Source organism: Leptonychotes weddellii, chromosome 1 (genome assembly GCF_054177405.1).
Source record: "Leptonychotes weddellii isolate Sample4059 chromosome 1, ASM5417740v2, whole genome shotgun sequence".
NCBI classification, from domain to species: Eukaryota; Metazoa; Chordata; class Mammalia; order Carnivora; family Phocidae; genus Leptonychotes; species Leptonychotes weddellii.
Window position 1 is genome coordinate 46,405,122 of NC_138369.1, and position 13,095 is coordinate 46,418,216.

The following is a 13,095-nucleotide window of genomic DNA, read 5'->3' on the forward strand; positions in this document are numbered from 1 at the left end:
ATCAATTACTAATGAAATGATTTTTTCCATTGTATTTTTCTAATTGTTTATTGCCAGTTTGTAGGAAGGTAAGTTTTTTTGAGTTCATATAAAGTTGATCTTGTATGTGATTGTCTTGCTAAACTTACTTTTATAATAGTTCTAATAGTTTGTCAGTTTGTTATTTTGGTTCTTTTAGGTAATCTACCATATTATTTGCAAATAATAACAATTTTATTTCCTTATAATCTGTATTTATATTTATTTTAAAAATAAATATACTAATATAAAAAAAAAAAGAAAGAAAAAGGGCTTTCTCTGCAGGCTGAGTTCTTTCTCTCTTCCTAAGGTCTCCATCCATTCAAAACCTTCTCACTCCATTTGACTGATCTGTTTTGGAACCCATTCCATTTGGATGGAATTTTTTAAGAGCCCATCTTGAGTTTTGGAATGAATCCCAGAGATTTTAGCAAAGCAGATGAACTATGTAGGCCAGCCTAACGTGTGTGTGTGTGTGTGTGTGCGCATGCATGCATGCTACAGAAAGCCCATTTCTTTATGAATTAATAGCTCACCTCTTTGCTGTGGCTTTATTTTGGTCTTTTCCCTTTTTCATTTCTTCCCTCCAAGTCTGGGCAGAACATGTGCCCACCGAATAATAAACAGCTATTTCATGAGCCTTTTTTTGCTGCCCTTGCCAAAAAAGTAATAATTAAGTCTAGAAATGTCCCCAAAGCCTGTAGTTCCACAAATGATTGGCATCTACCTTCTCAAACCTTACACACTTTTTCCATCTTCTGCCCATGTGACTTTAAAGGTAGACTAATAGCTTTAGGTGCTCTTTGTATAATCATCTAATGTTAAATTCCCAGTATCCCCCAAAGGGTCCTCTGAAGGTAAAGGACTTAATTGTTTACCAGCCCAATGTCATTTTACAGGTGGTACCTACTTGATTTAGAAGGTTATTTGATTCCATTGCCTTTCTTACACCAGATTTTTATGCTTCTTCCTGAATAAGCATGTCCAGCCCAGGGCTGCACCATGCATGTCTAATGCCTTCAAAGGCCATTAGCCTACCCCAGAGTTCCTGCTGTTTGAGTTTGTGGCCACAAATAACTTTGTGGCTTCAGGGTACCATTTTTAATTCATGAGAAGCAGGATGCCCAGTATAGCTGGTTACTGTCCTCTTCCGGGCAGGGTTCAGGGGCTTCTTGACAGGTTTTGAAATTATAGCTTTAGTGCAGTTCTAGGCAATGTGATTGTGAACAGCCACTTACTGTCTACAGCCGATGGGAGAATTTCTGGATGAACAGAGAAAATGAGGATGCCGAGGAAGTCGTTGTCAACAGATATTTTCAGGAAATCCCTTCCATTCTGAAGTCAGCAGTGTACAGTAGTCAGGGTAGTGAGGCAGAGGAGGAAGAGCCAGAGGAAGAGGACGACAGTCCCAGGGACGACAACTCGTGAGTGTGTCCCAAGGAACGAGAACCCTCCTTGGAGGGATCCAGGCCCCAGTGTTGACCTGCCAGGGCAGACACTGCTCTGAAGCTCCATTCTAAGTTGGGTTGGGGGAATTGTGGGTGAAAGCTCCTCCAACAAGGGGGAACACATCTTTATAACTTGTGTTATAAAATTGTTCTTTGGGAAACTTAGGAACTACTGAAAAATCTAAAGGAGAACCAACTTTTCTGTAAAACCCTATCCCATGAGGGAACCATTGTTAGCATTTTAATGTATTTCCCCTCAGTCTTTTAGTGTGTTCATATGATTAACTAAGTCATATCTGATCTTCTTTTCTTTCACTTGACCATCATAAAGTGAACTCTTTCTGGTAACATTAGTGGTCCTTTTAAAAACATGATTTTTAATACCTGCATAGGATATGCTGTGTAGATACACCATAGTTCATTGAACATTTCCTCTATTACTGGACACCTTTCTTAGCCTATTCCCCTCTACCTTACCTTGCATTGGGTAGGACATCTATCAGAGAGGAAGCCCTTGCCTTACCCACCATCCTCACACCCAAATCCCGGCTGTCTAGGCATTCTTTTTTTTTTTTCTATCGAGTTTACCTATACGGAAAACATCGGCAGACTGGAGTGGGGAGACTGAGGGAGCCAGGATGTTCTAATTGGGCAAAAATGATCTAGCTTGGGACTTTCCAAACTGCTCTATGGTACCTGGGGTTCCTTAGAAGGAGGTGGAGGTGGGGGACAAGGAAAGGAGGAAAGGGTGAGCCTCAGATCCCTATCTCTGCTTCAACCAGAACAGCCCCTTTTATTGCTTGACATGAGTTTTCGTTTTGGTAAAGAGTCCCACTGCCAGGAATAAAAAAGAGCAAAGGGAAAAAGGAGATTGAAAACCACCAATCCAGCTCATGTATGTGGCTTCTGTAAGAAGGCTCTCCATGGGCTGGGTTCCTGTATTGTGTTTGGACGTCAGTGCAAATCATACAGAGTTCCCCTGCAGGTCTCTTCCTGTTAACATCCCCCTCCATCTTTGTCTTTTTTCCCTTAGTTGTGAATTAGTGCCTATATTTGCCAGTTTGCCACCCATGGCTGGGTTTTGCAGATGAGGCTGCACCATGCCTTGCCTGCATATCTAATGGTGCTTCCAGATGACCGACCGCAGGCCCTGGGCTTGAAAAGCTTGAATTAATAAACAAAGAGGAGGCAACATTAGGTAGAGTAAGACCAGGTCTCAAGGGCTGGGAATGTCTCTCTCTTGAACTAGATTCCCAAGTAGCTTGATCTCCAGCCTCAGCTGAAGAGGTTTCTTCTGTGTGCTGTGTGCTCAAAGACAACTGTTGGTCTTCAGAGAGCCCACTATATTTTATTAGATCCAGTCAGAAACCATTTCACCTGTTTGAGAACCCCAACTATGAGAGAACTTAGCTTTAGGTGTTAATTTTCCTTCTTCAGGAAGAGCAAGCCAGCTTCCCCTTTGTCCATTAAAAAATCAGATAGCCCATGCCTTTCCATGGCAATAAACTTGCTTCTCCACCATCTCCCCACATTTTATAGTACATAAGTAAAAAGCAGTCTTGGCTCTATCACCTTGCTGTTTCTTAGCACTGCTCTCAGGAAGACTTGAAATGAGGGGTTTAGCCTCTTCACTGTGGCAGAGCCACATAGTAGGGCATTCAGTGAAATAACAGATCCCAGGAGGATCACCTTGCCTCATCCCACTGGACTGATTGATGGGCTGGCCCACATTACAACTTCTGGCCTCTGTACTGCTGTATAACATTTGGCAATCTGACAGCCTGGCCAGCACTTTCTTTTTCCTGTTGTTTGTTAAACCCTTAGGGCTACAGTTATCAGTAGGCCATGGCCCCACATAACCTCTTTTGTCTTCTGTTGATTAGAGAGGAACATAATGATATCCTGGCTGTAGCTGACTGGGGACAGAAACTCTCCTTCTATCAACTAAGTGGAAAACAGGTATGTAGCTCTATACAAACCCAGTGGAAATACAGTTTTGGTCATGCCTATTATAATCTTTTTTCACTTTCAAAGATTATATTATTAGTAATTATACTTTATTATTGTTAGCTCCTGTTTATTGAGCATTTACTTTAATACCAGGTACTGTGCTCAGTGTTATTACATACTTTATCTCATTTAATTCTTACAAAACCCTGTGAAGTAGGTACAATTGGTTATCAACTTTGTAGAAATGAGTAGGCAAGACTCAGAGCAGTGAAATAAAGATTATGCCTAAGGTCCCACACTGCTAGCAAATGGGTGGCACCTGATCTTGAAACCCAGATTGTTTTGACTCTAAAGCCTAGGTCTTAGTTATGACTCTATCTTCCTTTATTTGCTTTATGCATTCTATAAACATTAATGAGCACCCGCGGAGGCCAGCATTTCACCTATCCTAGGAGCTACTGACAGAACTGTTAATGCCTCTGCATTAAGGCTGGTAGGGGCACAGTTGATAGCCAGTAGCCCCAGTGCAGCATGATACATGGTGTCTTAAAGAGATGTACAGACAGACTGTTACAGGGACACGAAAGAGGATAACATCACTGCTTGGGGGAACTGGGAGATTTTGTAGAGGTGACCTTTGAGCAAGATAAACAGGAATTTGCTAGGCAGAGGACAATTGAGAATAGTGTTTCAGGCAGAGGAAATAGTATCTGCAAAGGCAGGGAAGAATGAAGATATATGTCAACTCAGGGAATAGCAGGTTGTTCAGAGTGACTGGATCCCAAGAATTGTGGACAAAAATGGAACTAGAAAGGAAGATGGGGACATGATTCTTTTTTTTTTTTTTTTTTAAGATTTTATTTATTTATTTTGACAGAGAGACACAGCAAGAGAGGGAACACAAGCAGGGGGAGTGGGAGAGGGAGAAGCAGGCTTCCCGCGGAGCAGGGAGCCCAATGCAGGGCTCGATCCCAGGACCCTGGGATCATGACCTGAGCCGAAGGCAGACGCTTAACGACTGAGCCACCCAGGCGCCCCATGGGGACATGATTCTAAAAGACCTGAGTCATGTGGATTAGGAGTTTGAACTTCATATACTATAAGTATTTAGGAGCCATCAATTTAGGTAGGGAGTGACTTGATCAGATTCCTGTTTCAGAAGAATTCCTTGTTTCTGTGGAGGGTGGATTAAAATAGAACCTGGTGGTAGGAAAACCTGTAAGGCTGGAGACACCAAGGATTAGAGTGAAGGTGGTATGGATGGCTCAAGTACCACAGCCAAGAAGGTGAGAAATACAGCCTGTTCAGTGGAGCCTTTGTTTAACAATATCCTTATTCCTCAAAACATGTCCTGCTAGAAAGGAGGGGTTTCAGTTATGTGTAGCCCAGCTTTGAGGCCATTTCTTTTCTACCTCATCTTACCATTGGTCTCTTTTTTTTGTAGCTGAGTAGAGAAAAGATAAGTGTCTTCTGAGTTTGCCTTGGCTGATTTCCCCAAACCCTCACTTCTAATTATCTTGCATCTAGCCCTGGCCTATCTGTTCATTCACTTAATGTGTGTATATCATTATTCAACAAATATTTATTGGCATATCTATTGTGTACAAGGCACTGGGCATGGGTATTAGAAGTTCTTGGGAACAAATAACCACACTACACCGGGAAGGAATGGACTCTTGTTGCTATAGTGAAAATAAAAAAGAACCTGACTTGGTGGTCAGGGCCATGGGCAATATCTTGCATGTATGTAGCACTAGAGCTCATGCTGTGGCCCAGAGTTTTTGAATGATAAGCAACCTCACTCTGCTGAGATAATCCAACTGGCTTGGGACAGTAAAATTGTTTCCTTAGTTGGGTGTCTTAAATCTGGGAAGATTTAGAATTAAATATAGGATGATGAAGTAAATCAAGCCTATACTTTTGTGTTAGATATAATTTGTGTATTTTTGACATTTTAAGTGTTTGTAATGTTTAAGGGTATCTGGATTAATGATAATAATAGCTACCATTTATTGAATTTTAGGCATTGTATAAACTCTTTACAAGGTTAACTCTTAATCTTTGTAACAACTCTGTGAGGTATGTATTATTATCACCACTTTACATGTTAGAAAATTAGGTACAGGGCAATAACCGCCCAAAGCCATACAGGTAATAGTGGCCAAGTCTGGTTTGGAACCCAGGCAGACTGATGCTAGAATCCATATTAGAATATCTATCAGATCTGTCTTGTGATGACCATTTAAAAGTTGTAATTGAGTAATCAATTTTATACATCCAATTTTAAATTGAAAGGTATAAGAAATTTTTAGTTTTAAGTACCTAAGTAATATTGGAATGTTAAAGAGATTCATTATATTTTCTGGCTTGTGGGGGTGGGGGATAGTTACTGATCTTCTTGAATCTATATACTTATGTCTTTATTCTTCCACCAAATGTGGAATAATTTTTTGTTATTTCTTCAAATAATTTTTCTTCTTCATTCTCTCCTTTTCTTCTGTGTCTCCAATTACACGTTAGACCTTTTGATATTGTCCTCCAGGTCACTGAGGCCCTGGTCATTTCTTAAGTCTTTTTTCCCCCCTGCTCTGATCTGTTGCTCAATCTTCAACTTCATTGACTCTTCTGTCATCTGTAATATTTCTGTTAAGCCCATCCAATGAATTTTTGTTTTACTTATTGCATTTTTCAGTTCTAGATTGCCATTTAGTTCTTTTTTACTATTTGTCCATTCATTATAGGAATATTTTCCTTTATATCCTTGATCATAGTTATAATAGCTGTTTTAAAATTTCATCTGCTAATTCGTATCTGAATTATCTTGGGGTCAATATCTACTAATTGTCTTTTCTCTTGAATATGGTTCACATTTTTCTGCTTTTTGGAATTTTGGGTTATATTCGGGACAGTGTAAATGATGCATCATAGGGATTCATTTCTGTCATGTTCCTCTGAGGATTACTGTGTAGTTGTTTTTGTTTTTGTTTTTAATATGGAACGCTTCATGAATTTGTATGTCATTTTTGCACAGGGGCCATGCTGATCTTCTCTATAGTGTTCCAATTTTAGTATTTGTGCAGCTGAAGGAGCACTGTATTAGGGTTTTTAATTAATTTATTTTTTTAAGATTTTATTTATTTGAGAGAGAGCAAGAGCAAGAGAGATCACAGAGGGAGAGGGAGAAGCATACTCCCCACTGAGTATGATAATGATCAGGCAGAGAGCCTGATGCAGGGCTTGATCCCAAGACCCCAAGATCGTGACCTGAGCTGAAGGCAGACGCTTAACCGACTAAGCCACCCAGGCATCCCTATAGTTGGGTTTTTTAAAAACAAGTAGTTAACTTTGCTGGATTCAACATTCAAAGTCCCATCTTTCCACTGTAAGCAGCAGCTGAAGTCTCTATTGAGTTTTTTAGCCTTGCTAGGCTGCTTAGCATCTGCCTCACATGTGTGTAGTTCAAGGAGTTCCAGATATTCAACAGAGTGTATGTGCAGAATTTTGGCTCTCCCTCCTCTCTCTCATCTGTCTCTTTTCTGGGATTTCCCCTCATTTTTAAGCTGTTATAGCCACTCCAAATTCTGTGCTCATCCAGCAGGGTGCTGATAGGGCCTGCCCTTAGGCAAAAAGCCATTAAAAAAGTGAGAAACTCACGTAGTGCAGTCCTTTCTTCCAAATACCCATGTGTCTTCAGTTTTTGTCTGCTTCTGGTTGCTCTGTAGTGCCTTCACGTGGTTGTAATTTATAGTTGGTCCAGAGTTCATAGTTGTTACCTGCAGGAGAGTTGGCCCAATGGGAACTAGTGAGCCATTACCAGAAGCTGCAAGCCTTCCATGTCATGACTCATAAGATTTTTTTTAACTTTCAGGCACCTGGGTGGCTCAGTCAGTTAAGTGTCTGCCTTTGGCTCAGGTCACAATCTCAGGGTCCTGGGATCGGGTCCCACATCGGGCTCCCTGCTCAGCGGGGAGTCTGCTTCTCGCTCTGCCCCTCTCCCCCTGCTTGTGCTCTCCTCTCTCTCTCTCGCAAAAATAAATAAAATCTTAAAAAAAAAAGATTTTTTTAGTTTTCTTACTAGGTTTACTATCATTATATAAGTACTAGGGGAAATTTGGTTGTTAGACATTTGAAATTCTTTTTTTTTTTTTTAAGATTTTATTCATTTATTTGAGGGAGAGAGTGCTCGTGCACGAGCAGGGGGGAGAGGCAGAGGGAGAGGGAGAAGCATGCTCCCCAGTGAGCAGGGAGCCCGATGCGGGACTCAATCCCAGGACCCCGAGATCATGACCTGAGCCGAAGACAGACACTTAACTGACTGAGCCACTCGGATGCCCCAGGCATTTGAAATTCTTATAAGGGAAAATTGAACATATGAAATGAATAATTGCAATTTAAATTAGTTTAAGGGAGTCAACTAAGTTGTAAATGACACTAAGGGATTTTCTTCTTTTTTTTTTTTTTAAAGATGTATTTCTTTATTTGAGAGAGAGAGTGAGTGAGCATGAGGCGGGTGGGTAGGGTCAGAGGGAGGGAAAGAGAAACCCAAGCAGACTCCAGGCTGAGTGTGGAGCCCAGTGACCCTGAGATCAGACCTGAGCTGAAACCAAGAGTCAGACACTTAATCGACTGTGCAATTGAGGTGTCCCAACACTAAGGGATTTTAAAATCTGTTCAAAATTTAACTCAGTAAATGATAATCAAAGGCCTCTTTTCAATTAGTTGTTTACTTTTGTTATACTAATAAATAGGAAAATATAAATTGAACTTAAAAATTTATTGAGAAACCAGGTTTTTAGAATTATTTCTTTAATAATCTAATAGTTTAATAATGGCAATCATAAATACTCTTTTTATTCACAAAAAGTTCCCTCAGGGGCAGCAAAAACTCCAGTGACAATAAGGAGCTTGGACTTTAATGGGTGGTAAGGGGAGTGGGGGACATCAAATTAGCCCTGTTAATTAAGAGAGCAGTGAGAGAAATGCTGTGGGGGAAGTGAGCACAGGGCCATGGGAGCACAGAGGAAGGGGCACTAAATCAGGCCTTGGGTGGGGCGGAGAGATTGGGGGATGTTTTCTGTAGGAGTTGACACCTAGTAGAGAGAGAGGGAGAGGACACTCCTGGCCAGGGCTGGGGTGGTATGGAGAATAGCACTTGTGAGGACATGAAGGCCTGAAAGAGCATGGTCTGCTTGGCAAATTATAAGATGTTCATTTTGGCTGAGAAAAGGCTCTTGGGAGCTGAGCTCAGGAGCTTGACCGTCACCATAACAGCTAAGGGGAGACTACCAAAACTGAAAAGACAACTCACAGAATTGGAGAAATTTTTACAAATCATATATCTGATAAGGGACATATATCTGGAATATATAAAGAACTCTTACAACTCAATAATAAAAAGACAACCCAATTAAAAATTGGAGAAAAGATCTGAATAGACTTTTCTCCAAACAAGATATACATGTGGCCAATAAGCACATAAAAAGATCCTCAACATTATTGGATACCAGGGAAATGCAAAGCAAATCAAAATCATACCCACTTGGATGGAGAAATTGGAACCCTTATATACTACTGGTACAAATAAAATGGTACAGTCACTTTGAAAAAATCTGGCAGTTCCTCAAAACGTTAAACATAAAGTTACTAGAGATCCAGCAATTCCACTCCTAGGTATATATATCCAAGAGAGATGAAAATATGTTCACATAAAAACTTGTACACATATATCCATAGCGGTATTATTCGTAATCATCAAAAAAGTAGGCATGGCCATCAACTGATGAATGGATAATAAAAGGTGGTAGATCTATGTAATGGAATATTATTCAGCAATGGAAAGGAGTGAAGTACTGATATATGCTCCAATGTGGGTGAATTGGTCCCAAAAGGCCACAAATTGTGTGACCCCATTTATGTGAAATCTCTAAAGTAAGCAAATCTATAGACAGAGAAAGTAAATTAGTGGTTGCCAGGGGAGGGAAAGAGAGGAGAATTGGGATGGACAGCTAACAGGTATGTGGTTTCTTTTTGGGGTGATAGAAATGTTCTGAATTAGTGATGATGTTTGCACAATTAATTATATACTTTAAATGGGTGAATTGTATGATATGTGAATTATACCTCAATAAGGTTATTATAAAGAAAAGTAGGATGGTTGTAGTTTCAGAATAGAGGACAATTTTTTAAATTGGATATATTTGGCTTTATGAAATACTTTAAAAAAAAAAAAAAGAAGAAAGAAGCTGAGGGGAACCATTGAACCCTTGCAAGGGCTGTGTGTGGAGGAGAGCCTATGGGAGAAAGACCAATCCCTGGGTCTGGATTGGTTGAGTTGCTAAGACACATACCTCGAGCACCTAGTGGGGACTGGGCGGATTGCTGCCCACCCTAGCAGTGGAGGATTCAACTATGTGGAGGGGAGGAGTAGGGTGCTCCAGGGAGACTAGCCTGCGTTCGTGATGGAATCCCACAGGGGGTAACGGTGGCCAGCTTGCCCTTGTCTTCTTGACTCCCCTCATTAAAGTTGGTAGGAAAAGCCCTAAATTGTGTTGTGACTACTGTGGATTCACTAGTGGTTTTTCCCTTGCTGTGTGTTTTCTTTCCTCAGATTGGGAAGGATCGGTCACTGAACTTTGACCCCTGCTGCCTCAGCTACTTTACTAAAGGGGAGTACATTTTGCTGGGAGGGTCAGACAAGCAAGTATCCCTTTTCACCAAGGATGGAGTGCGGCTTGGGACTGTTGGGGAGCAGAACTCCTGGGTGTGGACGTGTAAAGTGAAACCTGACTCCAACTATGTGGTAAGAAGAGGAAGTTCATTCTGTTGGGCCATTGCCTGAGCAGGCACAGACATCAGCCATGTGTAGCCAGTCAGGTCATTGACATTTGTTCCTGACAACTGGGAGGGCAGACTCTTTCTCCACAGACAGCTGGGAATTAACAACTCTCTTTCCCTGCAGGTGGTAGGCTGCCAAGATGGCACCATTTCCTTCTACCAGCTTATTTTCAGTACTGTCCATGGGCTCTACAAGGACCGGTATGCCTACAGGGATAGCATGACTGATGTCATCGTGCAGCACCTGATCACTGAGCAGAAAGGTAAAAGGCAGGTATGGCCCCTCTGCCCTCCAGCCTTTGGGAAGAGGGGTAGGTTGAGAGGGCTGCTGATAGGGCAAGTGAAATGATAGGGAATGTTCCTCCTCAGTCTTTTGGAAACACGTTGGACCACTGGTTCTTGCCTCTTTTTTTTGGAGGGTAAGGGGAGAATGTAGATGTCTTTGAGGATCTAATGAGAGCAATAAACCCTCTCAAAAAAAAAGAGGGGAGGCACAGACTTAACATAATTTTGCTGCTGCTAATTCCAAGGGGAACATGGACTCCGACTAAGGGAGGTTAATGTATGGCATGTCAGAGCCAGGGTGGCTGAACTGCATGGGTCTTTGTGGACCTATATCCTCTCTGGTATGGATATACTAGAGGCCTTCTCTCTCAGCCTCATCTCCACTTGCCTCCTGATGGGTCCTTACCCAAGGGTAAGCAGGGGCAGTGGGTCACCACAGGCTCAGTCAGAAGATCCAAGTTCCAGGCCTAGCACAGTCAGTCTGAACCTCAGTTTCATCCACTGTCCACTCAAGTCGCCATGCTGGTTAAATGGGCTAAGGATCCACTTATTTCAAGTGTAGTCATATACAGCTGTGCTGGCCATAGCACCCTGCCCAGTGCCTATGCGTAGGGATACACATTGAGGGTTGTCTTACAGATTCAGCTGGCATCCTTTGGTTCCCATCCGGGAGCACCTCTGGCTGAAGATGCCAGTTGTGCTGGTGAGGGTATAGCCACTTGGGCAGCTCCCCAGCTTCCTTTCTGGCGACATTTTCTCCATCTGGTCTGCAGTTAGAGTGTGAGAGCCTAGTATATACCAGAAACTACATGCAGTTCTCTATTGTTGACGGTGGTGAGTGGAGAGTAGCTAGAGGCATGGATAGTCATCCAGATGGCCTTCTGATCATTAGGGGCAATACATTAATGTTGTGCACAGGAGTTTAAACTTATATTCAGCAAGTGAGGGTATCACTAAGAATTTTACTTTACATACTCAGTTGTAAACTTTGGACCACAAAGATTGTATATGATTTTAGATCCCAGTGTTTAGTAGAGCTGATTCACATATTAGACACTCTGTAAAGATTTTTTGATGAGAGTGTCTCCCTTAATTGCCAGTAACATTAAGTAAATGATAGCTTTCAATTTTTCTGCCTTCTACCTTACTTAACAATCTCTTGCTAGAGCTGGATTTCTTTTCCTTTGACAGTTCGGATTAAATGCAAAGAGCTTGTCAAGAAAATTGCCATCTACAAAAATCGATTAGCTATCCAACTGCCAGAGAAAATCCTCATCTATGAGTTGTATTCAGACGACTCGTCAGATATGCATTACCGGGTGAAGGAGAAGATTGTCAAGAAGTTTGAATGCAACCTCCTGGTGGTGTGTGCTGATCACATCATCCTCTGCCAGGTGCGCAGCAGGTTGGAGGGATGGGGCTGAATCCTCTTCATGTTTCCTCCAAGGATAGGGTACCCAAATCATGGTTTCAAAATTGAACACTAAGAAACAAGTCCCTTTCCATCAAACTCAGTAGCTGTTCATTGCTTTAATTTTATTGACATCTAGAGGAGTTAGACTCTACTAGAAAGTCATGGGCCATAACCTGGAGAATACCTTTTTGTATTGCAAAGCACTTTGTTATCCTAGGATTATACATGTTTTAATGACTTAAAGCATACACTGATAGAAATGAAGAGCGATTTTTTTTTTTGGTAAACATATACACATAAAAATTTATATTATCTTTCTGTTAAACAACAAAAAATGTATAATATCAACTCAAAAATAGTAAAGGAAGTTTTACTTGCTGAAAGATTTTTTCACAGAAAAAATTTCTCAACTGAGAGCTTTCTACAAAATGTCTAGGGCAATGCCAAGAGAAGTTTGGAAAGACTTTGAGGGAAGGCCAGCCCGGCATCTTTCTTGGAAGTAGAGGTGGATTTAGTTTCATAAAAGTAGGCCTGTTAGAAGTGATAAAGTGGCAGAAATCCTTTAGAAAATCACTGTATGTAAAATACAAATAAAATCTCTCTAAAAGTCAAGAACTTCAAGCAGTTTAGAGGTGCCACAAGTTACAGATGTGACAAAAAAGTGTACTTTTGGATGCTGCCTCTGTGGCTTCCCAGAGGTCTGCACAGAAGATGTGAGGCTGAGCTGGGCTCTGTGGTGAAGGCTTACATGAAGGATTAATGAACAATGCCAATCATGGGGACTAGATGGGGTTCAATAGACACTGAATGTGTAGGTATTTTTCATCCCTCACATGCAGGAAGACCTCCTTGGGAGGGCTGGGAACACTTACTCTGTCAAATATCCATGCAGAGCTGGGTTTGCTTTCTAGGAGAAACGGCTACAGTGCTTGTCCTTCAGTGGAGTGAAGGAGCGGGAGTGGCAGATGGAGTCTCTCATTCGCTACATCAAGGTGATCGGTGGCCCTCCAGGAAGGGAAGGTCTGTTAGTAGGCCTGAAGAATGGACAGGTGAGTGCTCTCATGTGTCTCCCATCAGGCTGATTATCTGTATGCAGACCATAGGGACCAGACTCATTATGACCCTAAGATGGTTTCCCTGGGGCAG

The 13,095-nt window shown here is 41.6% G+C and overlaps 2 protein-coding genes and 1 non-coding gene across 6 annotated transcripts in view; 1 reads left to right on the top strand and 2 right to left on the bottom strand.

Annotated features, from left to right (window-relative positions):
- MBD4 (methyl-CpG binding domain 4, DNA glycosylase) overlaps nucleotides 1–13,095 on the bottom strand; it is a 201,609-nt gene that overhangs the window by 26,264 nt on the left and 162,250 nt on the right. The gene's annotated exons all lie outside the window — the stretch shown is intronic.
- The window catches only part of IFT122 (intraflagellar transport 122), a 69,590-nt gene that overhangs the window by 17,436 nt on the left and 39,059 nt on the right, over nucleotides 1–13,095 (top strand). For 3 of the 4 annotated variants that reach the window (XM_081801607.1, XM_081801618.1, XM_081801612.1), the window contains 5 exons: nucleotides 3,350–3,425; nucleotides 10,024–10,215; nucleotides 10,375–10,513; nucleotides 11,727–11,929; nucleotides 12,861–12,998. In XM_081801607.1, coding sequence (XP_081657733.1) covers nucleotides 3,350–3,425; nucleotides 10,024–10,215; nucleotides 10,375–10,513; nucleotides 11,727–11,929; nucleotides 12,861–12,998 — 748 coding nt within the window. Of the gene's footprint in view, nucleotides 1–1,265; nucleotides 1,443–3,349; nucleotides 3,426–10,023; nucleotides 10,216–10,374; nucleotides 10,514–11,726; nucleotides 11,930–12,860; nucleotides 12,999–13,095 lie in introns of all 4 variants that reach the window. The other variant, XM_081801626.1, reaches the window with a different exon arrangement.
- On the bottom strand, nucleotides 6,403–6,508 carry LOC115943246 (U6 spliceosomal RNA). Its single transcript, XR_004077849.1, has one exon. It is a non-coding gene; the product is annotated as a U6 spliceosomal RNA (small nuclear RNA).